We start from the raw sequence: 24,140 nt of genomic DNA, 5'->3' as shown, positions 1-24,140 counted from the left end.
CATCCACTCTAGAGTGGTTCCCGAAGCCAAACCTACCATAGATATGTATTACAGGACTCATTAAGCATTCATCATGTTACTAGCTACACGAATTGTATTGCAGGGTACATCGTCTTAAAGCTGGATTTTGCGACAACTCAACAGGTCCGCACCGGCTCACATGTCATGATCTCAACGAGCTGATAGATCCAGCCTCGGGAATCTGTAGATAAGCTTTACCGAGCTTAGATGCCTTCCGCATGTCGACTCTTGCGCAAAGGATCTGTTACAACCAAGCTCCATGTATATCATCCCACGCGTAATCTCCACAATAGTGACAACTGCCGCATGTTTCCTGATACCGGACGAATCGGGGTGCTGGCATTGGGCGTCAATTGGATTCGGTGATACCAGCCATCTTTCGCAGACCTGCGTTGGGTCTGTGGGATCGCAATGGGGTGATCTCGCGATTGGCGCCGGCCCGGGGGTGATCAACGGTATCCCAGCTTACCCTCGTCTCCATAGGAACATCCGCCAAACTCAACACAGGAGTATCGAATGGAAGCATAGACTGCGCGTAGCACAATCGCAGCGCATGGAACAACCAGGCTTAGAGATGAGCGACATATCAGCAGACGTGCATTTTCTGGAGATGCATGGTTGAGCGTGGAGGGCATCTGACAGGTCGGATCGCGACAAGCCGACGCAGGGTAGAGTGATAACAACCGGACGAAATGCAATAGAATGGCTGCAATACGAGGGTATACGCATCACAGATCTGTCCTACGCGTGTCTGTATGCAGGAGGGCCCGTCACAGCCGAGACGCGTCGTGGTTAGTGAGGCGAAGAGGAGCACTCGGCGACCCAGCCACAGGATATGACATAGCCCAAAGGAGTGCAAACAATAGCGCGACAGGCGTTCGCAGCAGAATGGAGCTAAACAAGAAACTTGAGACCTCGCGTCTGCAAGGGACGACCCTCTCAGCCTTAATGATCTGACCGGGGAAAGGCGTGGTAGGTCCACATGGTGGCTCAGGGCATGTGATTGGTGCTTGCGGGGGCCAGAGAGGCTGGAACCAGCCACATGAGGATGCGTAACATAGGAATAGAACAACACCCGCCGAACCCGATCCACCCAAACACGCTTGCTAGCACGCCAAACCTCTCTTTCTGCACCGTCGCTCTTTTGTTTTGGCTTTTCTCATTCTTTCGCTGTGACTCCACGTACTCTGTCCTGCCATTGCAGCGAATGCGCCTTATCTCCGCCAACAACGCTGCACTCGCGGCCACCCACCACCGTACCCTCTCGCTCGACGCGCCTGCCCTCCGCGAGTCCCGCACCCGGGCGACTCCCTCAGCATGGCGACCAAGGCCATGAACGTCCCCAGCTTCGGCGGCGCTCACGCTGCGGGCATCTTTTCCGACATGACGGTCGACGGGCCGGTGATAGGCACCCTGGTTGTCATCATGGACCGCGCCCGCAACCTGCCTAACAAGAGGACTATGGGCAAGCAGGATCCGTACTGCGCTGCCCGGTTAGGCAAGGAAGCAAAAAAGACCAAGACGGACAAACGCGGCGGCCAGACACCGCGATGGTATGTTTGACTTCACCGAGTTTCGAACAGCCGCGACTGACATATGCAGGGACCAGGAATTGCGCTTCACCGTCCACGACTCGCCCGACTACAACCGCCTCAAGGTCTCCGTCTTCAATGACGACAAGAAGACGGAGCTGATTGGCGAGGCCTTTGCGAACCTCAACTCCGTCATCACCCCCGGCGGAGGCCAGAGCGACGAATGGCTGGGCCTCAATTGCAAGGGCAAGTACGCAGGCGAGATCCGCATGGAGATCACCTACTACGACACCCGCGAGAAGAGCGAGAAGCCGGTTCTGCAGAAGAGGAGAGAGTCGACCAAGCCCGAAGGACAGGCTGCTGTGGGTGGAGCGCGAGAGATGGCACCCGTCAAGCGGCGCCCGCTACCCAGCGACCCCACAGGTGCGACGCCATCCCCCGTACACACACCTGAGCACCGAGGACTGCGGGGCGTTAGGGCTGGCCCGCGGGAATTGGGCTCCCCGCGACACCAAAGAACAGCAACCGAGCCGTCACCAACACAGCGCAGCCCGGCCGACACGCCCTCCCGCAGGCCTATACCAGACGCGTCCCCCCTAAACCCCGCATCGTCATCGAGCCAAAACACTCCTCAGCGCCCTGTACCGCAAACCTCCTACAGCACACCCCCAAACCCGCGCTCATCAGCCCAGAGGATGCCCCTACCAAGGGAAGAGAGCTTCGACATGTCTTACGCCGCGCCCAAGCCATACGAGGTGAAGCCCATTGATCCTCTGCCACAACATGTCCGGCACTCAGACCAGAGGAGGATGTCGCAGGAAGACGGTCGATCTCCTAGGAGCCAGGCACTGCAGCACCCCGAGCCAGTGCATTCTCACTCGGCACCAATTGTGCCAACGCAGCACGCGTATGAGTCTCCGGCGCAATCGCAAAAACTACAGGAACAGCAGAAGCAGATCGAGTATCTGCAGCAACAGCTACTCCAGCATCAGCAGTTTGAGCCTCAACGAATTGAGCCCCCGCCGCAGCCAGCTCAGTCATACGCACAAGACCAGTACCAGGATCCGACTTATCAGGTTGCACCCTTGCGAAGCAGTCGTAGCCGCGAGCAAGCTCAGGAAGCTCCTCCACTCGACCAATACTACGGTCAACGATTCATCGAGGCTCCTCCCCTACACGATGAGAGCCCCACGCATCGCAGACGCAGCGCCATGCAGCCTATGGTCGAAGACGAGGACGACATGCCACCACCGCCGCCAATGCACAAGCGCAATGCCAGCACGCTACCTCACCCCAACCAAGAGAGCGTTGAGCGTGAGCGCTACCGCGAAGAAGCCCCTGCGCCCCTGAGCTTCTCGGCCAGATCGCGCGAGGAGCCCCGTCAGTTCAGCTACGATATGCCGCCCCAGCAATACGAGGCCGATAACTACGCGCCCCGACAACCTGCAGAGCGACGCTACACTCATCCTCGCATGCCGGCGCAGCCATCGAGTCGTCCAGTGTCTCGCGACAACATGGTGCCATCCCCGCTACGACAAGAAACCCTGCGACAGGAAGCACCGGCGTTACCGAGTGCCCTCATCGCTGGGCTCAACCCACAAAGACAGGAGATTGAAGCGCCACCTTACGAAGCGCCCCCATCGTATGAGACACCACCGAGACTGCGCCATTACTCTGAGCCTGCAGAGTATCGGGCCATCACTCAGTACGAAGACCCCGTTCAGTCGCAGGAACTGGTTCACCATTCCGCGTACCAAACGAACGACTATTATCCCCATGACCCGCCTGAGCAGCCTCGACAGATGTCTCCACCAGTTTACGATGCTGGCCCGATCATCAAGCCGCGTGCTACAAGCCCTAACGTGAGCTCACGCTACTCTCCCAACCCAGCAATGGACCGCTACTCGCCCAACCCGATTATGGATCGCTACTCTCCCAATCCTGAGATGGAACGACACTCTCCTAACCCGGCTACCGATCGCTCGTCTAGGTTGCCTGCGAGAAGTATGCCGACGCGTAAATCAGTCTCACCTCGCCCACCGCCTTCCAGAGAAGATATGGGTGAGCGACGACTGTCTGGAGTAGCATTCGGTCCCGACAGTTTTGATGTCTACAATCCCCGGATGAGCAAGTCTCCCATACCTTCGGACGATGAGCTCGAGCGGCCAGGCAGTCGCATGGAGTACAACGACAAGGGTCAGATTGTTACATTTAGCGGAAGGGTTGTCGATGCGTCCGACCATCTACCCGTCGACAACTGGGCGCCTGAACCAGTACCGAAGGGCACAGTGAAGGAGAAGGCTCCTCGCACAAGAGCTCAGCTTAATGGCAGCAGAGACCTCGAGGCCGCCATGCAACGCGAGGAACGATACCAACGAGAGCGTGCTGACAGAGAGCGCATTCGTCATGCCGCCAGCATGAACTTTGACAACAGCAACGCCTTAGTCACGACGAGACACGATTTCAATAACGACTACAATCAGCCTGTGAACGCAGGTGCGCTGGTCCTCGCAAGCCAGAGCCAGCACAACGCACCTCCCAATCCAACAGCACGCAGCAGGCCCACAAGGCGCGACCAACGCCCCGTATCCGCCTACGACACACCACCGCAGTACCAACTGCCAGACCGACAGGTCCTCCGCGAACGCGACAACCCCAACAGCTACGGCAGCAGCCCTAGCTACGACCGACGTGGTACCCAGAGGCATAGTGTTGCGGCACCGCCTATTCCCGCCAAGGTACCCATGGACATGAACGGCGGCGGCTACGGCACACAGAACGAGGACATGGCACTCAGCTTGGAGCTGCAGAGCATTGACATCGGCCCCGGTTCTGGTGGACGTAGGCCACGCGCCGCTACGGCTAGACGACAGTACGGATACTAATGGCACAATATGGAAACGCTATACACACCATACCCCTTTTTCACGCTTCTTGATGGCGCTTGTACGATAATGTTTTTTGCGTTTGTGGAGGAAGCAGTTCTTTCTTTCCTTTGACCTTCCCACACACTTCTTAGCTCGATGTCTGGACGCTGGAGCCTGGCATGTCGGAGTACTTTTTCTTTTTCCCCTCTTCTCTCTTCTTGACTTGACTCGATGTTATGTGTTATCATGCATAGCATCTGGCTTGCGTAGATTGTGGTCTCTTCTTGCGCCTTCGTGCGTCCTCTTTTGCACTTTTTGTAGTGTTCTGCTGGCTGCTTGATATTGAGCGCGAAGATAGATACCAATACCTGAATATGTCTAGTTCATCCAGTGTCCTTCCAGCCATGCTTCACCAGATGATGACACCGCCCGTCTACTCCTCGAGTATTGTCATCGCCAATGGTCGATCCCGCTGTAGAGCTTGACTACGAGTCACGGCATGGCACGGCAGCCAAACGCGGAAGGTTGCGCACATACATGTTGGTAAGTCACGCTCCAGCCCTGCGCTGCCCTGATCATAGCAACGCGTGAGTGACTAGGTCATGTTTGTGTAGTCACAGACCGTGACCTGAAGGGTCAAATACTCATAGTCTCGAAGGTACCTTGACCCTTTGATGGCTGAGTACCATGACTGTTATCACCGTACACACCATGGGTGCTACTGACGTTCCCTCTACCCCACTACGCAGACATGATGGCCCCGAGTATCTGCATCCAGTCACTCCTTACAGCGTCATGACAGTCATTCCTGTATACTAACCTCCAGAGAAGTCATCGAGATATGACATGTTCCCACGCTCAGATCTCTTTTCTGGGAGTCATCAGCAGTATAGAAATCTTCGTTCCTGGTATCTCAGTGGTAAAACTAAACCAGACTCCCCTACTTGTTGGCGCGGCTACATTCCCACATCTACATATCGTTCCTAGTAAGACAGCCATGTCCGGAGGCGCTAACACGAGCGAACCGTCAGTCAATGGTGCGCACGCGATCGGCACGCGAATCGATGGCGAGCAAAGTAATGGCATCCATAACGATGACGACCAAACCAAGGGCGATGGAAACAATGACGAGCAAAACACTGGCGAGCAAATCAATGCGACGGAGCCCAATAACAACTATGATTTTACGACCCGTATTGACGGTCGGGATATTGACGATGACGAGCAGGGGATTGTCGCGGACATCGAAGGTAAGTCGTCGCGTGCTCACCATAGGATGCACTCACACAACTTTATCGTAGACCTAGCGCTTGCTATCGATTCGAGATACCAACGTGCTACTGGCTGGGAATGGGAAACCGTGCGAGGTAAAGAGAAGATTACTCTTACGCTGCCAAACGAGTACTGCGCATGCGGGGATAAGAAAACATCTACCGAATCTCTATGGCAGCTTCATGGGCATATGGTAACCCGAAATAATCTCCCGAGGCGGGGGGCAGCTCAATCCAACCAACATTGATCTTTGTTCGTGCGGAATGGTCTCGTGGTTCATCTGAATAATGTCTTATCTGCACATTTCCTTCTACTTGGTGTGAGTAGGAGGATTGATATGACCTTTCGAGAATTTAAAGGTATCCAATATGCCATTAGTCGCTTCTTATGTTTTCATCAATGCTTGTGAGCACTCTTTTACGGAAATTTCCGGTGTATCTTAGGATGCCTTCGGCGAGAACCAGTCGTACGTGATGGTTGGCAGCACGATCTAACAAAGAGTCGGCAAATGTTACAGAGATTCGTTATCGGTAGCGATCAGTGGCTCTTTAACACCTATAGTCAGCTTAAGGCACAGCTGTACGATCTTTGTCACTCTTCAGCCCGTCTCTGTTGACGGAGGGCTGAGGCATTTCGCATTCTCTACTTTCTTCGCTTCCTCCAATTTGCCCAGCATACCATCAACAAATTGCCCGCCTTATGCCTTCGGTACGTCTTCCTTCGGCATTCTTTTCTTCAGTTCGCGATTCACATCATTTACAGCTTCCATCAAAGACGCGCCCTTTCCCTTGACTGGTCTGTCATTCTCCCCATTGGGCTCGATTCGGTCCTCGTCCTCGTCCTGGAGGTTGATTTTGGCCTTCCATTGCGGTTCGATACCTTGCTTCAGGGGCTTTTTGTACGCGATCCAGATCCTCGTACAATTTCCCCTGTAGTCGGGAACCAGTGTTTTGATGTTTTCTGTACCAGATGATGGTGTCAACTTTCCATTATCATAAAAGTCAGAAGTGAAATTGGAACGTACCATCGACTTTCCTTATCTCTCCCATCTGCTTGTCGTTGATCAGGCCGAGACCTTTGAGTCTTGTGGGAGTTCCTTTGACTGGCGTGTCATACTCAATCGATTTCTTGTCATCATTTTGCTGAGTAACACCACCGTTGCCATCGTTGTTGCTCATTGTGATGAGGGCTGAAGCTAGGTCCCTTTAGTATAGATAGAGACAATAGAGGAGTGTATAAGATATGGAGGATGGTTTGGTGAACAAGGCTCATCGCATGACCACCGTATGTTCCTCTCTCTCTTATACATAGCAAGAGTCACGGTAGTACGCGGAAGAGTTATGCTCTCTGACTTGAGGAAGTTGGTGAGTAACCTCGCAGTGATGAGTGCTTCGTGGAGTCAGCCACGTTCAAGACTCAAGCTTCTTACAAAAGCTGGGAGTCTATGTCGCATTCTTCTTCATCACCATACCTCCAAAACACACAAACTCCTGCACAACGCTTCTACTACTCCAACATGTCTTCAAATTCTGAATCGGTCCCATCATCAAGCCAGAACTCCGAAGCACCCAGTAGACCGAATATGTTAAAGGGCGCTGACATCCCTGCATCCGACCTCTTCAAGCCGACGGGTTGTGCACAGATGTTCGAAAAGATCAAAAGCAAGTATAGCTATCAATAAGTAATCACATGTTCACTAACGCAGCTACAGAGGCCATGGTCCATCTCAATAAGGATTTCGACCCCGAGAAGATATTCGACCACATGACAGTCATGGAACACCCCTCTCCAAGCTCAGAGAAATTTTATGTAATTACTCTCATATACGAGAGGGAAGTGGAAGTGGAAGGACAGAAGGGCAAATTTAAGAAGGCTCGTACTGTTACATCAGGAGCGGAGAAGCTTTACGCGAGGATGGCGTTATTCAGACTTATGGACGAAATTGACGATTCTGCCGGAATTTATGTCAAACCGGTTGAAGGCTCTTGAGTCCGGCACAAGCTGCGTTTGGGGGGTAATTGTGGATTTGAGGGACAGTGTTGGTGTACATATTCATAGTAGTAGTAGTAAACGCCATACGTAGCGGGATGAAAAATCTTGTTCCTGCGTTGAAGCGCATTTATATAAGTTTGATCTACCCGGTAAACATACACAAACAAGCCAAGCCCCACCTCGACAAAAGAAATCGCTCCCAACGCTGCTGCCATACACTTGTGGCAGGCCAATTTCTACTATGCAACATGACCAAAAGGGCTTTTCTCGTTGACATCCCTGAGATACCAGAGCATAGACTGGACCCAACCCTCCTATAATTCGGTCAGCGCTTAATCATTAACGGTAGGCGTAAATGTCATCATACATCTTTCTTCCACATGTAGACGATGCTATTAGCGGTGGTCTTGGCGCCTGAGTTGCACAGGCATGCATCGTCGAACTCGAGACTCTTTAACCTGCTTACTGTAAGCAAGCGCACGCAAATCGTTCGACGTCAAAACCTACCAGAAAGATCCAGGCGCATGACCAGGCTCAGCTCGCCAGAACTGCTTTGCGTTTGTGGTGCAATATGTACCACTGACACCCTTGGGAGCCCCCAGATAGGCATCGGTTGCGACGTTTCGAAGCGCGAACTCGTCAGATTTACCTGCGCCCTTCCACTCCACCACCCATTGCTGGGACTTGGACACCGTTGCTTTCTGGGTCTTGATTTCCTTTCCGGCATTGTCGGCTTCGACGACGTGGCCGCCGTTGATGGCGATGATGTAAATTGTCAATGACATAGTTGCAGCCTTAGGATCTCGTAGTAAAAAAAGTACGAGATACTCGACAGCAACCGATTTATATGTGGAAATCTGGTGTCTATCTCTGAGGGACATGTCATAGTGACTATTAGATGAGGCGTCAATGCTTCTACCGATTATGTCATTTGCTGCATGTCTTAGTGCCCGAAGCTGTACACCTATATGCATGAGAGTGTAGCGACAGCTAGTGTGGCAGCTGTATATGCCAGCGACAGTACTAGTATTGCTCTACATGTAGGATCTGTCTAACAACGTCTATCTGACAGCGTCTAGCTTAGAAGCTCACCTTGCATACCTATAAGAGACCATTGTGGGTGCCAGGGCTACTGTCAGCTAAAACAGTGCTGTCCGCTTCCTCGAGTTGAGCCATCCTCTTTTGACAGTACTGTGGGCCGGTGCTACTTTCGGACAGGCGGCACGATCAAAAGCAAACATCGCCGCGATTAGGAGAGTAGCTCTAGCCAGCCTTGGCGCGTGGTAAAAAGTAAACTGGTCAGCTCGGACAAGCGGTCGGAGTGCCGTTAGGACACATTGAAGAACCCCTAGCCCTGTAAGCAAGCGTAACACAGGTTGTAGAAGAGAGTGTACCGCAACCTTATAGAGCCCCAGCCGCGCGCATGTAGTAGCAGAGGTAGACGTTGGCAGGTTGTTCGCTTGATCTTACCTAGGTATGCTTTACGTGATTTGTATAACTATAACCTTGCGCTCGCATCCTGTAGTTACGCGACCCTGTGTATCTAATGGCTCGAATTAGACCCGTGGTTGTCAAAGTATGCCGCGTTGGAGTTGAGACGATTCACGATGCAGTGGAATACGAATGGCTCGTTGGCTGCGCACGGACTGTAAAGTAGGTAGCCGATCATTAGGATCGCCGAACACTAACAGCGCACGTCGGGTCCATCCGGATGCAGGCTTCCCGGATCGGCCGATAGGACTTAGGCTTAGGACGCTTCCGAACTACCTGCCGTCGGAGCCACAGCCTACCTAGGTAGTGTCAACGCACAACACTCAGAATGGGTCATTGACGATGACGTTATCGATCGCTGACGTGTTGAGACTGAGAGATGCATATCTGTCGAGCGAAGATGAAGATGTAGATAAGGCGGTTCAAGAGTGTTGAGTACCGGTTCTAGCCCCCTGATACGAAGAAGTTCCCTAACCCCCGTTGACTCACGTCTTTGGCACAAGACATGACAGCAAGAGAAAGATGATATTAGACTTATCGCAAGTGACACGTAGTGCACTTTAACTGCTGTATGTCGTGAATCCCACATACAACCACTATTCTCGTTGCTCAAATTATCGTGACTTCTTTCGAGCGACAAGCCTGAGTACCTTTCTTCGCCAGATCTTTGTACAGCCCACTGCATTTGCAGGGGATGTCACCCTTCTACCCCTATCGTTAACTCTAAACTGCAGGTTCTTCAAAGCTTTCGAAGCATCCTTAGAAGGCTTGCTCCACATCTCTTCCTTTGGTGTTTTCCTCCCACCGCCTGCTACTAGAAGTAAAGCTACCACCTCTTTTTCCTTGCCTTCAGGAGCAGCTTCTTCCCGGAAACGGATATAGACATGAAGACCGTTGTGTTTGCTCAGATCGAGAGCTCTGAACTTCTCTGCTCGTAGAAGAAACTTTGTCAACACATGTAAGTGAAGAAAGGTTGGGAAGGGAGACCTTACCTTTGATGCGAGTACAAAGTTCGCGCTCTGACGAGTCCAGGTTCTCAGGTATAAAGTAACCCTGAAGTCTATCGTGCTTTTCGATAGCGACGTTGATTTTTACTCTGTCATCGTCAAGGGATTGACGTCCCGAGGTTGGGTCGCACAACACTGCTCGCTGGGGAAGGGGAAATCGATCGCCATATGTGCGATGGATCTCTGGTTGCTTGGAAGGTTGTGCTGAATGCTTGATTTTGTCCTCTACCGCCCGTATTGCTGCGATATTAGCGGCTGTGGCTGGAGTGGATGCCTCATTCATCTGCGGTAGGTCGGTGTGTTGTTCGATTTGCGGTAAGTGTATGCGATTTCGTCGGCATCACAATGTACTACGGCATTGGATGCAATTTGTACCCAAATCCAGTGTGAGCCATATCTAGTAATGACTCTTCGGGCTGTTCAGTGTTAGGTGACTTACGAACTTTGTGAATTTCAGTAGTGGTAACCGCTTTGAACATTCTTGAGTAATCTAACAGTCATCATTGAGTGGGTGGAAATAAGATACCCAAAACGATGAGTGTCTCAGCGTTCGAAGACGCAGCATGATGAGTTCAGAGCTTCGCCATGGCTGGCCTAGCCAGTCATCCTTTTCCAAACCAGGACCAACAAGCCAAGCCTATCTCGGATGTCTTCGTCCCCCATGATATTTCCCTCCACATGTTGGACCGCTTCAGTTCAGCCGCGTCTTGTCGAATGAACGTTCCAAGCTGCCTCAATGCCTTCTCTTTCGTCTCCTCGTATGAACCCTCGCTCATCGTATCATCCCTTGGGATTGCGAAGTCCCCGGGTCCAAGTACAAGCGCGGCTTTTACTTGCGGGTGGGATGTATCGCGTGGATCGATAAAAAACTCGATATAGATGGGTCGATCCTCGCACTCTTTACGGAAACAGCGCCGGTAGTAATCTTCCGTTTCGTCAGCGGGTACTAGGAACACTTGACAGTGACTGCAAACCTTTTATGAGGCTTTCCAGCCTTCTTTCTCGCTTTGTTAGGGAATCGGATGGAGACTTGTTGTCCTCGTCGTTGATTCGAGTGAATTCGGAGCTTGTCTCCGCCCCGGAGGCTGCGGAAACACTCGACGCGTTACTGAAGCTCGTGCCAGCACCACGCTTTCCTCGCTCCGAGACAACGGGGCTGACATTCCGTCCACGACGCTTGAAGCGGCTGCTCGTGTGATGTTCTTGAACTTGAGGCGCCATATCAAGGATTCAGAGAAGGTGATTGTTACGCCTAGAATGTGTAGTGATCTTATATGCGCGATGTATCATCCTGCTGGTTGACTGTGCATGGCCAAGCTCGACAAAATGACTCCGAACAACATACCATGACTAGAGAGAGCACATGACAAGAAGTAGAAAGACGTGTTTGGCAATGACGATACGACGGTATATATTATCGTCATTCCGTGAATGACTTAAGAGAAGAAACTCCGAGCTGGGGTATCTGTACGCGAAACGCTCAAGGAGAACTATGCTAAACTGCGACTACTTTTTTCCCATGACCAACGTGGTCTACTGTCTTGACTCATTGAGTCTCATTACATCAAGTTGACTAATAAGCCTACTCATACAAACTTCGGTCGTTGGGATCGTTCTTCGGTGGAGGGGGAGCAGTAGCTGGTGCGACGGGCTCGGCTTTTGCTACATCATCTGTCGTTGTTGCATCGCTTACGTTCACAGGTGGTATCTGTGGCGCCCCCTCAGCCACAGGTCGAGGTGGAAGTGGAGGTGATGGACCCTCGGGTGAGGGGCTTCGAGGTGGTGCTTGTGATGGCATTGTACCCACGTTCGGTGGGGCGCCATATGGCGTAGGGGTATGAGAGCCGTTCTGAGGAGCAGTATGCGCAGCCTGGGGGACCTGAGGTGCCATAGGAGAGACATTGCCCAACTGCTGCTGCGGTTGTGGGTAGCCCACTGCCGAAACGGGAGATTGAGACACCACCGGTCCAGCCTTGGTCATATCGCCGTAGTAGCCAGCTTGCTGAGGAGGTGGGTACGTGTAGCCTTGAGGTGGGACGAATCCTCCGTTCGGTGACACGACCCAGCCCGGAGGCGGAGGGCCGTAGTAGTAAACTTGACCAGGGACCATAGGCTGGGAAGCACCGGGTGTTTGAGCCATGGCCGGGTACAGTGGCTGACCCGGCGGTACGAAGCCGACGGTAGTCTTGCTAAACTGACCCAGCAACTCCTCAGGATACCTGTGGCGGAATCCCCACTTCCACCATGCCTTAAAAGCCGCTCCGCTACCCATGTTCTTCCACCTTTCAGCCAACATCTTCTGGTCTCCAGCACTTCGGCGATCTTGCATACGAGTGAAGCAAAGTACCCAGAGGGACATGAGAATCCAACAGACCGTACCAAAACGCATGGCACTCTTACCGAGCATGAGGCGACGGAACCAGAACCAAGACTCGAGAAATCCAAGTAGGAAGAGCCCGGGGATTATGCATGCAATGATGATGATCCATGTAATCACACGAGATCTACAGTAATAGTAGTAGCAACTGTCGTATGAGCTGTCGCTGTCACTGTCGTTGTTGTCTGAGCTGCCGCGATTTGAGCCGCCAGACGACGAGGTGTGAGTGTTGTACGATCCCGGAGGTGTACTACAATCCGCCATATAGACAGAGTAGTAGTAGTCCGACGTTGACGTGAAAGGCGCCGCGCTCTCGGAAAGGTACCATGTCTCCCAAAGGTAAAGGGTGCCGGAGTAGGCAGTGGCAGAGGATGTTTCAATCGAAGCTGGTGAAAGTTGCGCAGTAACCTGAGTTGGGACGTATACAGAGGCGGATGTTGTTATGGTAACTACAGGCAGTCAAAGTCAGTGTCGAAGAGATTCGAAGAGAGAACGTAGTACTTACATGGTGTGGGGCATGAGGCAGGTGCCGTCATCGTTACTGGCATGCTGAATTCGATATCCCTGACTGTCTCGGTGGTCGTCGCCGTCGCCGAAGGGGAAGTCGCGTAGTAATCATACTCAGGCACAAGATCAGATTCGGCCACCGCACTAGTTGTGTAATACGCGTATACGACCTCAAGATCGTCGTAGTAGCCGAGGGCTGTGGACGTCGAGTACGGTGCGATCGTAGGAGTGACTCCATCCTTGATAGTGCGGTACTCAGTGTAAGTCTCGGTAGCGACGGTGTCGTCATAATATGTGTACAGGCTTTGTGTGGCAACCTCCGCTTGAGCGTAGGTGTAGGTCCAGTATGCTGAAGTATAACGAGTGGTAGTGTAGTCATCATCCAAGAACTGCGCGCTCGCAATGGCGGCATTAGCGATCGCTACGAGGGCGAATCGGGCAGCCATATTGCTATCCGCTGAGAAAGTAACGATCGTGGGTCGCGAAACGCGAAAATTAGATATTAGTAAAGTTGTAGGGCTGTCTCCAGCCGTCAGGGCCACGCCCTCATCTTAAGCACCATCAAGCACCGCGCCGCCGACCCAGACAACTACATGGCTAGCTCACCGGTCGTGCGAAGCATGCAGGCACATCTCGTTTCCCCTTAAGCGATTGATGCAGCCCTGCGCCTCTTCCAAGCTCCGTCTCTTTCAACCAATCATGCTGTTCTTGCCAAGCGAGTCAGCCAATCCCGCGGAAGATCTAGACGTTTAGCGACATTGAGCCGTCTATCTTTGGGTCCATGCGGCTCGTTGCAGACTCATTTTCTGCAGGGGTAAACAGGGCGCCTGAAGGATTAAAGACCTTGCACTGCCCTTGCCTTTATTGAAAAGGTGACTCCGACTCTTACTGAGCATGATGAAGCGCCAAACACGAACGATTTTGCTGTATAAACGCTGCAGCGGTTCTGAACGGGAACCAGGTCGAGAAAGCCAGCAATACGGCTCGTTGGTGATGGTTGCGCGATGCAGAGGGGTGGTTGCACAAGTCAGAATTCGTTTTGGTGGCGTTCTCGTACGACAAGTGCGACGTCTTGGCGACACCTGAACAGTCATCCTCGGCAATTTCTCGTTGGGAGTCCGTTCCTATCACGTTCTTCTCAAAACCAGACGTCTTGAAAGTATACGCTGCTTACGGTATCAACATTGAATAAAACTGCCGCGACAGGCTCCAGGAGTATGAAGAATGTCACCTTCATGCTCACAGATCTTCATGCCTCGATGCCAAGTCTCTCTTATTGCCATCTCGAAAGCAACTCTGCTTTCACTAACGAGTTGTCCAAGTTACAACGCATATCTAGTGTGTTTCCGCCTTCTACAGCTACTCTGCCGCTGTAAGTCTCGCAACATCCATTCCCCAGAGTACACCTTCGGTGCTGGGCCGTGTTTGCATGCACGGCGCAACTTCCGCTTCGTCGAGGTGCACGTAACGATCGTTCCCCAGACTTTGGCCATGCCCGTTGGTGTAACAAGTGCCATAGCTGTGTGAGGTCGCCGGGGATGTAGAGACCACCTAATCACTAGTAACTCCGTGACCAGTTTCTTGACTGTGCTTTTGCGACTGTTCATGAAAGCACCGGAATGACCCTGGTGATGGCATACTTCGTCTTCGACTGTGACTCACACTGGGTATAAAGTGTATGGCTGCGAATATACCTATCTCCGCTCGTTCTTTAGAAGGCCTTGCTGGGAATTTGCATCTCTTACCACTTACACCAACTCGTACTGTTTTCCAATGTGGCAGTGCATCTGCACTATCTTTGCTGGGAGTGGAAGAACCGAGACAAGTTTCCACAAATGGAAATCCATCGATGCTTTGGGTCCTGAGCATGAGCGCACGAAGCAAGACATCATCGGTAATTACGCCCGTTACTGCCGTTACCTGAACTCTACCGACTAAAGCCTGTATCGCAACGTAGATGCCTGGGATCAAAATTCGCCGGGGAACTCCCTCAATGCCTTCAAGGTGCTCGTCGAACGGGAATACGTGCACCGCTTTAGGGGAACCCAGAGATATCAAGCGCGTGTTGTATCTTCAGCTGGTGGGCAGCCACTTAGTGAAGCAGCAGTAGGCGATACAATCCCAGAAGCATTGAACAAGCTGTTGTTGGAGGTTCGGCAACTTCGAGGTCCACCACCGGGGTATCATTGCCCAGGTGATCTTCAAGTAGGATCGGATATTCAGTCTTGAAAGTCTGTACCACCAGAAGGGATGATCGAGTGGGGCTACTGCGTATCTAGCGAGGTTTGAAGACAGCATCAGATGGCACTGCAGTGCCAGTTGGCGGTGTTCTCCAGGTCATATAGGATGCGCGGATGGTCTCCAACCGTTCATCGCATTTGCGAAGCATTTGACATGTCTAGATCAACGATGACAGCGGTAATCGCCTCATACTCTTGCGTGATTGTCGTGCTTTTTACGGAAGTTGTACTCTGCTGGTGTGCGAAGTACCACTGCACGACGAGAGGGGCCTGTCCGGGTTCGATGCGCCTCTTACAGTGTCTAATTCTGGAATGAACAATTTTGGCGGTCCGAGGCTGAGTTCCGGTCTCGCTCGTAGTTCTGATTGAGGCGAGGAGTTGATGTTGGCCTTGTGCGACGTCGTGTTGGTGGCAGGACGGGATAGTGCAAAAGGCACACCGTTGTTGCGCGCCCCGCCTAGGCCCCGCCGTGTCACCCAGGTAGCTCCGCGCCGCTTCATTGACCACCAACCCCAACACCAACACCAACAGTAGCTCGGAAGCTTGATGACAATCGCTTCGAAGCAGTCATGGGGTCAAAGTCTCCAGAAGATCATCGCCAAGGCCCAGACGGTGAGCGCCATCGAAGCGATTCCGAGAAAACATATGCTGACAGCTGACAGGGTCGTCGGCGGACGCTGCAATCGCTATCGTCAACCCTCCCAAGCCAGCAGCCGCTAGTGGGCTGCTTCCAGGCGTACTCGAAGGGCAGGATGAAGACGGAGACGACGACGATGACATCGCGAAGCTTGGAGCTGACGTGAAGAACAACGATGGTGAGCTGGGATCACGTGACTTCGATCTGGAGCTGACAATGGGAAGGCGCGAAGAAGAAAAGAAAGCGCAACAAGAAGAAGAGCAAGAAAGTGTCACCGACACAGCAGGCAGCGCCTCCAAGGGTGCCGCTAGCGGATCTGTACCAGAGCCGAAAATACCCGCAAGGTCAGACTGTGGAGTATGCCATCAAGGACGAGAACCTCCAGCGCACCACGGGTGGAGAGCTTCGCCATCTGGCCGCGTTGGACAACATGGACGACGGCTTCCTGGAAGACTATCGCAAAGCTGCCGAGGTACACCGCCAGGTGCGCCAATACGTACAAACCATCGCAAAACCCGGCGTGTCTCTCACCCACATTGCCGGAGAGATTGACGATAGTGTTCGCGCACTCGTCGGCCACCAGGGTCTTGAGACTGGAGACGGTCTGAAAGCTGGTCTCGCCTTTCCAACGGGGTTGTGCTTGAACAACATCGGAGCACATTGGACTCCGAATGCTGGAGCGAAGGAAGTCTTCCTTCAACACGACGACGTCCTCAAAGTCGATTTCGGTGTGCATGTCAACGGCAGGATCGTGGATAGCGCTTTCACTGTGGCTGCCAATCCGATCTATGACAACCTGCTGGCTTCTGTAAAGGCGGCTACCAATACAGGCTTGAAAGAAGCAGGTATTGACGCAAGGATTGATCACATCAGCGAGATGATCCAAGAGGTGATGGAAAGTTACGAAGTGGAACTGAAAGGGAAGACCATCCCCGTGAAGGCGGTGCGCAACATCACCGGCCATAACATTCTACGTTACCGCATCCATGGCGACAAACAAGTTCCTTTCGTCAAGACAAAGACTGCCCAGCGTATGGAAGAAGGCGACATCTTCGCGATCGAAACCTTCGGTAGCACCGGCAAAGCATATCTTCATGACGATGTTGGTGTCTACGGCTACGGACGTAACGAAGGCGTCAGCGCTACAGGCCTCCACCACTCGTCTGCAAAGTCGTTGTTGAAGACCATCGATGAGAACTTTGGGACTCTGGTCTTTGCTCGCCGTCAGCTTGAACGCTTGCCGGGTGTGGAGAAATACCACCTCGGTATGCGAACGCTGGTCAACAGCGGTATCGTTCAGGCATATGCGCCGCTGGTGGATATTCCTGGTTCGTTCATCGCGCAGTTTGAGCATGTAAGTGATTTCCCGTGGGAATCTGTAGATCATGACTGACTCGATACCTTACAGACTGTTTTGCTCAGGCCCAACTGCAAAGAGGTTGTCTCTCGGGGTGACGACTACTAGATAACAACTCTTCACCGAGTTGTACTAGACTTCAACAGTCAGTATAAGAGTTCTCAGATAAGACGATTCAACACGTCTCGGGTTTTGTATCCTTACATGATCAGCGACACGCATCACACTCCTTTCATACCTAGAGAATCACGGTATGCTTCTGCGCAAGATGTTTACTCTAGCGTAAACCAAATAGCACGCCCTCATTCTCGCAAGATCCTTTGAAGGGCTACACAGTCATGTCTCGCTCATACTCACCCTCCAATCGTCTCCTCGCTTGACGTTCTATGCATCTGATCAAACCACCGTGTAGCACTGTGATCATCGTTGTTACCTTCGCACGAGAAGGACAGAGTAGGCGTGTAGATTGTAGACATTTCATTTGGAAGCCAACGAGCTGTTATGCGGTGCTCATACCCCCTGTCATGAGTCAATAGGGTGACTACTTGTTGAGTCACTACTAACACAAAAGGAATATCTCTTCTATCAAACACACTTGTACACCACCATGCCTTTCCAAGCACTGAAGCCCTTGTCCAGACAGCAAGCTGCCGCTGCTGGATACGTTTCCCTCACGATGCGCCGTGGAGAGCCTATCCAACAAACAGCAGACTACTTCGACCACAATTCCAAGCAGCCAACCTCGATACCTACATTCATTTACAGATATCGCCTCACCGAGATAGAAGATATACTGGTACCCAAATCACGAGGAGGACTAAAGAGCTCCATACGAGGCTATCGTGCCAGCCTTCGGTATCGCAAACAGGTGAAGGCACTCAGGGATTTACTACATTGGCTAGGTAATTTAGAGATACCAGTCCATTTCATAGTTTCGCTAATAGCCACTGACAGTACGACTGTAGGTGGACAAGACTGGACGGGAGAATGGGCGGATATCAGGAGTGATGTTCGTTTGGAATTCACGGTGACGGAAAACTGCAAAGACGGCATAGTCTATCCGATTCAGGAATTGAGGAAGGACGTGGACTTTACGCGCGACCGAAGGGTCTGCTATGTAAACAGGCAATTTTTTGATGCCCTAGGTCCTGCAATAGCTGTATAAAGGGCTTTCGTTTGGGTTTCTCTGCGGTCTTTCAGGTCGTTCTTTGAACTGTAAAGACCACTATGGATGGCCGTGACCACTCATCTTAATGTGACTACATGTGATTGGTCTGACTCTGTTTCCAGCTAGTGATGACTGTGGGCGGAGTCATAGTGACTTCAAGGGACGGTTTTCGTTTTGATGAAAATACTTGAGCACCATCAACTACTACCGCGAAAAGGTTATTTCACGGATTTCCTTCAAGCGTAGCACCAAAGCCATGGAATACTTCTCCGGAGTCATGCGCTTCCTGCATAAAAGCAACAAGACCCCTAAACCAAAGGAAACCATTCGCTTCGAAGTTAAACTCTTGGAGCTCCGATCTTTCGTAGACTCCTACGTTCCCAAGGCGAAAGATTCCCACTCCCCCGAAGCGGAAGATTCCCACGCCCCCGAAGCGGAAGATTCCCACGCCCCCGAGGCGAAAGATTCGCCGCAGCGCTCTGCAAAGGATACGCGTAGGGTGCAGGTGAAAACGGACTTGGAGAAGATGAGTAAGTAGCAGACGCGGAGAATAAGCTTTGGAACCAAGAATATTAATACAAGTGCTGCTAGTGAAAAACGGCGCTGAGATTAGTCGTTTCGGCAAGAAACGAGTTGTCGTGCGGTTTGAACAGGTCGGAAGGAACGGATATACTACATTGGGCCTAATCCGGCCGGACTTTTGGCCGTCCAGGAGGATAAACCTACGGCAAGGAGGCTTTAAATGCAGCCTTAGCATGGATGCCGTGAGGGAACTCGAAAAGGATATCGAAGAATGGAAGAGGTCTCGGAAATCATAGTAAGACGGGGCAGTTACTCAATTGGCCGATTCTGACGTATTTCTAGGTATGAACAGGATGGCATGGGTGTGACACATTTAGAAGGACAGATATGAGAAACTGGAATAGACCAAATGCAGGATGTTTACTTTCATCAGGGAGGAATCGGGATACTTCATTCGTAAGACGACCTTTGGTAGTGATAGCTTGAAGATGTGAATGTATACGCCACTATTCTGCACGAGAAGCGCGCAGTAATTTCAAAACTCTTACTAAGTACTGTGTCATTCAACTCGTACGTCTCCGTGCATTCGAAAAAAGGTCATATCTCGCAAGATTGACTCACGTGTGACCTGGCCGGCAGGATGCGCGTACGATGTTTACTCCAGTGCAATACGGATAACACTATCTCAACACTGCACCTCATCCGCAAGTAATTGCAATATCAACACCTATAAACATCAACCCTTCTACAGTTTTCTCGTCTGATAAACCTTTATGGAAGTACCTTGCACGCTGATTGACATTGTACAAAGTAGTGAGCGGGGATGAATCGACGTGAAGCAGGACTAATGACGCCTGGAGCTGCACTGTGTCGAGACATCAATGACTGATACGCGGCATGGACTCTTGAGAAGCAGTCATAGTATGACTCGATGACGGGCTGCAATAATCGTTGGGTACATGTACTCGTCAGCCTGTGCGTATGTGAGTCGAACGAAGGTTACAGTTGGAGTCAGTCCTCATATAAATTGACAGCTTTCCTAACATTTATGCACTTCACCTCAATTCTCAAGCTCAAACCTGGAATACACACAGCAACATGGCTCCCAAGTTGAAAGATTTCGTCTCCCAGCACATGAAGATCCCACAATCAGCAACGCAAGTCCCTGCGGCTCCTCAGCCGGATGAAACACTACCCGATGGAGCGAACTCACAACGATACCCGAGTTCGCCGTCTTCGGATAATCATGCCACTATTCAAACTTCTTCGCAAACTCAGGCCGAGAACACAAGCAGCAATATCGCACCAAACGATGAAACGATCTTGAAAGTCGCGCTACCATATCTCAAGCGTGGGTTTTTGATCAGATTACTGAAATTCGAGCTACCGTTGGGTATGATCTCCAAGAAAGGATTACAAGCGAGTTGACTCACGCATATGCCAGAATACTTCGTTCAGACCAGAGGGTATGATGGAGCCGGAATGTTCATCAAGATCATCAAAGACCTAGATTCGGGCGAGCACAGGAGTGTTGTGAGCTACGAACAAACCGGAAAAGACGAGGAAGTTCTCGCGGAAGCGCTACCTCAGATCTATGCACAGGACGCGCTCGATTTGGCCGAGCTGGAGCTGGGAATTCTGAGAAATAAGGAGGTGTTGAACCCGGAAACTTCGAGACCATAAAGCAAAGATGGCAGCGAGAACTTGGACTATAGGGAACGGGTTGCGCGGGATACAGGAGATTCTACAATCTGGTCCTAAGCTGAAGTTCGATGGTAAATTGGGGCATGTCTGTCAGGCTTGAGGAAGCATGGAGTACAGACTCAGTGTCTACGAGTATCTAGTGTTTCAAATTCAATCATTGCAAATCTGAATAGCATACATCGAACAGACACTAATGCATGGTTTCGCAGTATGTACAAACGGGAGTAAACTTCCCTTCGTGTCAGTGTGCAAATACCCCGGCCAAAGGGACTACGTCGAGACTAAATAGAGATTTTGCGCCTAGAAATGCGCATCGTAAAGAAGAGAAGTGCAACGAAGTTTACAGTGTTGCGGAGCATGTTGTCAAAGATGATGTACAGTTTGTGTTGAAGAATTCGAGATCAAGGAAGACCGAGACGAAGAGAGTCCGCGACAACGAATGACTAGGCCCACGCTCGACAGAGAACCAGCACCTCGGCGTCAATACTTTATATCACCTGCACTGTTCTTATTTCAATGTCTTGTACACTCGTGAATGGGTCTTGCATTGACTCACAGGGGCATTGACTGACAAGATTGTGACTGGCTTTACGACTCACAGCCCGTTATAAAATGCAATATACATCGAGGAAGGTCGCCTTCGACAGAACACTCTGTCGATCAAGAATCTTAACTCACTACGCATCTCTCATTCACGATGTCGGATGCTGGCTCAACAACGTATATGAATAAGAGGCATGCGAAACCCGCGAAAAGCCCGACGAGACCAGCCAGCGATGATGAAAACGATAACGCAGATCAAGCAAGCAATATCTGGAAAGAATGTTCCCGATTAGAAGAGGAAATCAAGAGTGAGTACATGTCACGATACCCACGTTCCGCCCAGATATGCTGATATCAGCTTAGAAAATTACAACAAGCTCAACAAGTGTCGCGGGATCAACCAAAACGACAAAAGATCGGATCTTGAGGTCCGGCATGGACGCAAGGGAAAAGGGAAGCACTTTGCTTACCTTGAATTCGACAGTCGAGGATTTGAAGACGCCCCAATCGGAACGGGGAAGGAATGGAGAAACGCTCTCGGAGATCTGGACGCGAAGATCAAGAAAGAATTGAAGGATGCCGAGGAAGGCCAGACAGCACCAGAAGATCAAGAACCGGAGCCTCAGGATTGTGGAGGTAGCGGGTCCTGAGTGAGCCACAAATATGATGGAGTTCGGCTTTGTTGTGGGGTGCGGGCAACTCATCAGTCATTCTCATCGTTGCTGCTAGTGCTGCATGTATCAAGACCCAGTCATACATATCACGCATTGATGCCTTCGTCTTCATGTCCACTCATTGCGAACTCTGGTGGGGAAGGATGTGGTGTATCATTGTTAATAGCCAACTCACTGTACGGGCACAGTGGCACCAAATGTATAACAATATTGGAGACGGATGCTTTGCCAGGTGCATGAGAAGATGGAGGAAGTAATAAGATTGTATTCATATTTTGACGAAAGCATCACTCAGATCAAGGAAGTAAGAAAGAGCAGCGTTTGTCGAAAGGAGAGGACCATAAGATGCAGTGGAAACAGCGATCAGCCAAAGACAAGCGCTCTGACCTCAATACTCTCCCTACCGACCGCGCCCTCTGGTGTCCTTGGGTCCACGAAGGCCGTGTGCGGTACACGCCCCCACTGACCTACATTCTCGTCGCTATCGAAACACTTAAGCAACAGACGGTCCTCATTCGTCATGCCAGACCAATAATACCACTTCTGCCCCGGGTTGTATGCCACAGCCGCCGTCTGTCCATTTCGATCGGGGTAGCGATGCTCAATAGGTATTAAATCACCGTCGCGCACTGTCTGGCTATCGGCTACCGCAAGCGGACTACCCATAACGGGCCCATTGAGCGGCCGCCAGACATTAATGATGCGGTACCGTCCTTGCAGCAGTTGTTCGGCTTCGTCGGGGAGGTGGAATTTGACTCGTTCGGCGGCTGAGAAAGGTGTTTGATCGATGTGTACGCGCTGGACGGGATTGCGGTTGCCGGTCGGTCGGCGGATCGTGTGGTCGAAGAGGAGGACTCGTTGCGCGCCTTGTACGTTCTTCATGAGCAGCTCTTCCACCTCAGGGTAGTATACGCGCTTTACCGCGTTGTCGTCTGCGAAGCCATCTCTATCCAGCCCACTCTTGATGTTCTGGTATGTATCGAAGGCGTTATTGTCAAGTGTGAAGTTCTGCTCCTGGCCTCGTAGATCGTTGAGTTCGACTTTGGTCCAGTCGTCGCCCCAATTTCGTTGTGGCACGCCTGGAAGCGGTTCGACGTAGTTGTGTGGTGGTGAGCCGTCTTCGGGGGCTTTGTAGAAGGACAGCGATGCCGTGACGGGGCCGCGGGGGATGGGCAGGCCTTGGTAGTTGACGTCGGAAGAGGTTGTATCGCTGGTGGTGGGCGTAGGGTTGGAGAGTTGATGCGCGGGTGTAGGAAGAGAGGCGGTGGTCGTCATCTTGGTGACTGGTATGCTAGATTTGTTCGCAATCGAAGTGGGAATTTTATGATCGAAGGTTTGCGAAGACTAGATTGAGGGTGGTGGTAGTTGCTGGATCAGTGGCTATATGGTAAGTTGTTTGGATATGAGTTGAGATCAAGGACAGCTTCGATGCTGTTATATACACCTATGCGATTAGAAATGCTTCCTACCATGGCGACGTCAAGTCGCCCTTCATCCGCCGGGGCTTCCCCTCATTCGGCATCTCTGTGGCGATGATGCCATAGCTCTATTCCCGAGGCCAAGCTGTGTTACTAATGTTCAGCATCCAATGATCGCGGACATGCTGACAAAGTGTGCGGATTGCGTGCTAGGCGTAGCTGTTCGACAATGCGCGCTCGCTATGGCAGTCGTTGGCGTGGTGGTTTGTAACAATTGTGCGGTTTCTAAGCCAGCGTTCATTAAGGGATGAGCAACTGCCCGGAGATGGTGCGGAGATAATTCGGAGGGTCGATTGCGTCATACCTCGTGCGCACCTGTAGCGGAACGCAGCTCAACACCATCACCTTTCGTGACTCCAGCTCTCCATGGTACTCACGATGCCAATATCGCCTTGGATTCTGTTCGTTATTAGTTGTCCAACATGACCATACGCCAAAGAACTCGCATGTCTGCGTCCGCGGACCCATCAAGTGACGAACCGAAGCATTCGTGACTACTGGCGATGCGACTGAGACAGCTTTGAAGCACTGTGCTTGTGTAAACAGGACAACACTGCAACAAAAGCATCTACGCTACATCTTTGCGCATCCAGGCCCATGTCTAACTGTTGCATGTCTAGCGGCATCGGTCTCCTACTCGCTTCTAGTCGTGATTGCCGTATTCACCAGCATCAATCGATGCTAAGGCATGCTACTGGTTGGTGGCGTGCGCTTCTACTATGGGGAATGCACAATTCGATGATTGTATGCG

General features: G+C 51.6%; 8 protein-coding genes across 8 annotated transcripts; 4 read left to right on the top strand and 4 right to left on the bottom strand.

Moving 5' to 3' along the window:
* Window positions 1-1,338: 1,338 nt before the first annotated feature.
* J4E88_007980 (uncharacterized protein) lies at window positions 1,339-4,438 on the top strand (the record flags this gene model as incomplete). Its single annotated transcript, XM_049401594.1, has 2 exons — window positions 1,339-1,574; window positions 1,624-4,438. The coding sequence occupies 2 exons, from the start codon at window positions 1,339-1,341 to the stop codon at window positions 4,436-4,438; spliced, it is 3,051 nt and encodes a 1,016-aa protein (XP_049252667.1).
* Window positions 4,439-5,417: 979 nt separating this feature from the next.
* Window positions 5,418-5,899, top strand: J4E88_007979 (uncharacterized protein; the record flags this gene model as incomplete). Its single annotated transcript, XM_049401593.1, has 2 exons — window positions 5,418-5,670; window positions 5,871-5,899. 2 exons carry the CDS (start codon window positions 5,418-5,420, stop codon window positions 5,897-5,899), a joined length of 282 nt encoding a protein of 93 aa, XP_049252666.1.
* Window positions 5,900-6,389: 490 nt separating this feature from the next.
* Window positions 6,390-6,870, bottom strand: J4E88_007978 (uncharacterized protein; the record flags this gene model as incomplete). The annotated part of the gene is made up of 2 exons (XM_049401592.1): window positions 6,390-6,652; window positions 6,717-6,870. 2 exons carry the CDS (start codon window positions 6,868-6,870, stop codon window positions 6,390-6,392), a joined length of 417 nt encoding a protein of 138 aa, XP_049252665.1.
* A 1,175-nt stretch (window positions 6,871-8,045) lies between these two features.
* J4E88_007977 (uncharacterized protein) lies at window positions 8,046-8,469 on the bottom strand (the record flags this gene model as incomplete). The annotated part of the gene is made up of 2 exons (XM_049401591.1): window positions 8,046-8,142; window positions 8,192-8,469. The coding sequence occupies 2 exons, from the start codon at window positions 8,467-8,469 to the stop codon at window positions 8,046-8,048; spliced, it is 375 nt and encodes a 124-aa protein (XP_049252664.1).
* Window positions 8,470-11,764: 3,295 nt separating this feature from the next.
* On the bottom strand, window positions 11,765-13,512 carry J4E88_007976 (uncharacterized protein; the record flags this gene model as incomplete). Its single annotated transcript, XM_049401590.1, has 2 exons — window positions 11,765-12,945; window positions 13,065-13,512. The coding sequence occupies 2 exons, from the start codon at window positions 13,510-13,512 to the stop codon at window positions 11,765-11,767; spliced, it is 1,629 nt and encodes a 542-aa protein (XP_049252663.1).
* A 2,363-nt stretch (window positions 13,513-15,875) lies between these two features.
* J4E88_007975 (uncharacterized protein) lies at window positions 15,876-17,408 on the top strand (the record flags this gene model as incomplete). Its single annotated transcript, XM_049401589.1, has 4 exons — window positions 15,876-15,918; window positions 15,969-16,121; window positions 16,168-17,297; window positions 17,352-17,408. 4 exons carry the CDS (start codon window positions 15,876-15,878, stop codon window positions 17,406-17,408), a joined length of 1,383 nt encoding a protein of 460 aa, XP_049252662.1.
* Window positions 17,409-20,088: 2,680 nt separating this feature from the next.
* J4E88_007974 (uncharacterized protein) lies at window positions 20,089-20,673 on the top strand (the record flags this gene model as incomplete). Its single annotated transcript, XM_049401588.1, has 2 exons — window positions 20,089-20,383; window positions 20,435-20,673. 2 exons carry the CDS (start codon window positions 20,089-20,091, stop codon window positions 20,671-20,673), a joined length of 534 nt encoding a protein of 177 aa, XP_049252661.1.
* A 1,601-nt stretch (window positions 20,674-22,274) lies between these two features.
* Window positions 22,275-23,186, bottom strand: J4E88_007973 (uncharacterized protein; the record flags this gene model as incomplete). Its single annotated transcript, XM_049401587.1, has 1 exon — window positions 22,275-23,186. One exon carries the CDS (start codon window positions 23,184-23,186, stop codon window positions 22,275-22,277), a length of 912 nt encoding a protein of 303 aa, XP_049252660.1.
* Window positions 23,187-24,140: the final 954 nt, after the last annotated feature.

Source organism: Alternaria novae-zelandiae (assembly GCF_023758075.1).
Source record: "Alternaria novae-zelandiae strain BMP 2774 chromosome Unknown scaffold_17, whole genome shotgun sequence".
NCBI lineage: Eukaryota > Fungi > Ascomycota > Dothideomycetes > Pleosporales > Pleosporaceae > Alternaria > Alternaria novae-zelandiae.
Note: the sequence above shows the minus strand (reverse complement) of the source record. Positions and strands in the feature narration are given on the sequence as shown.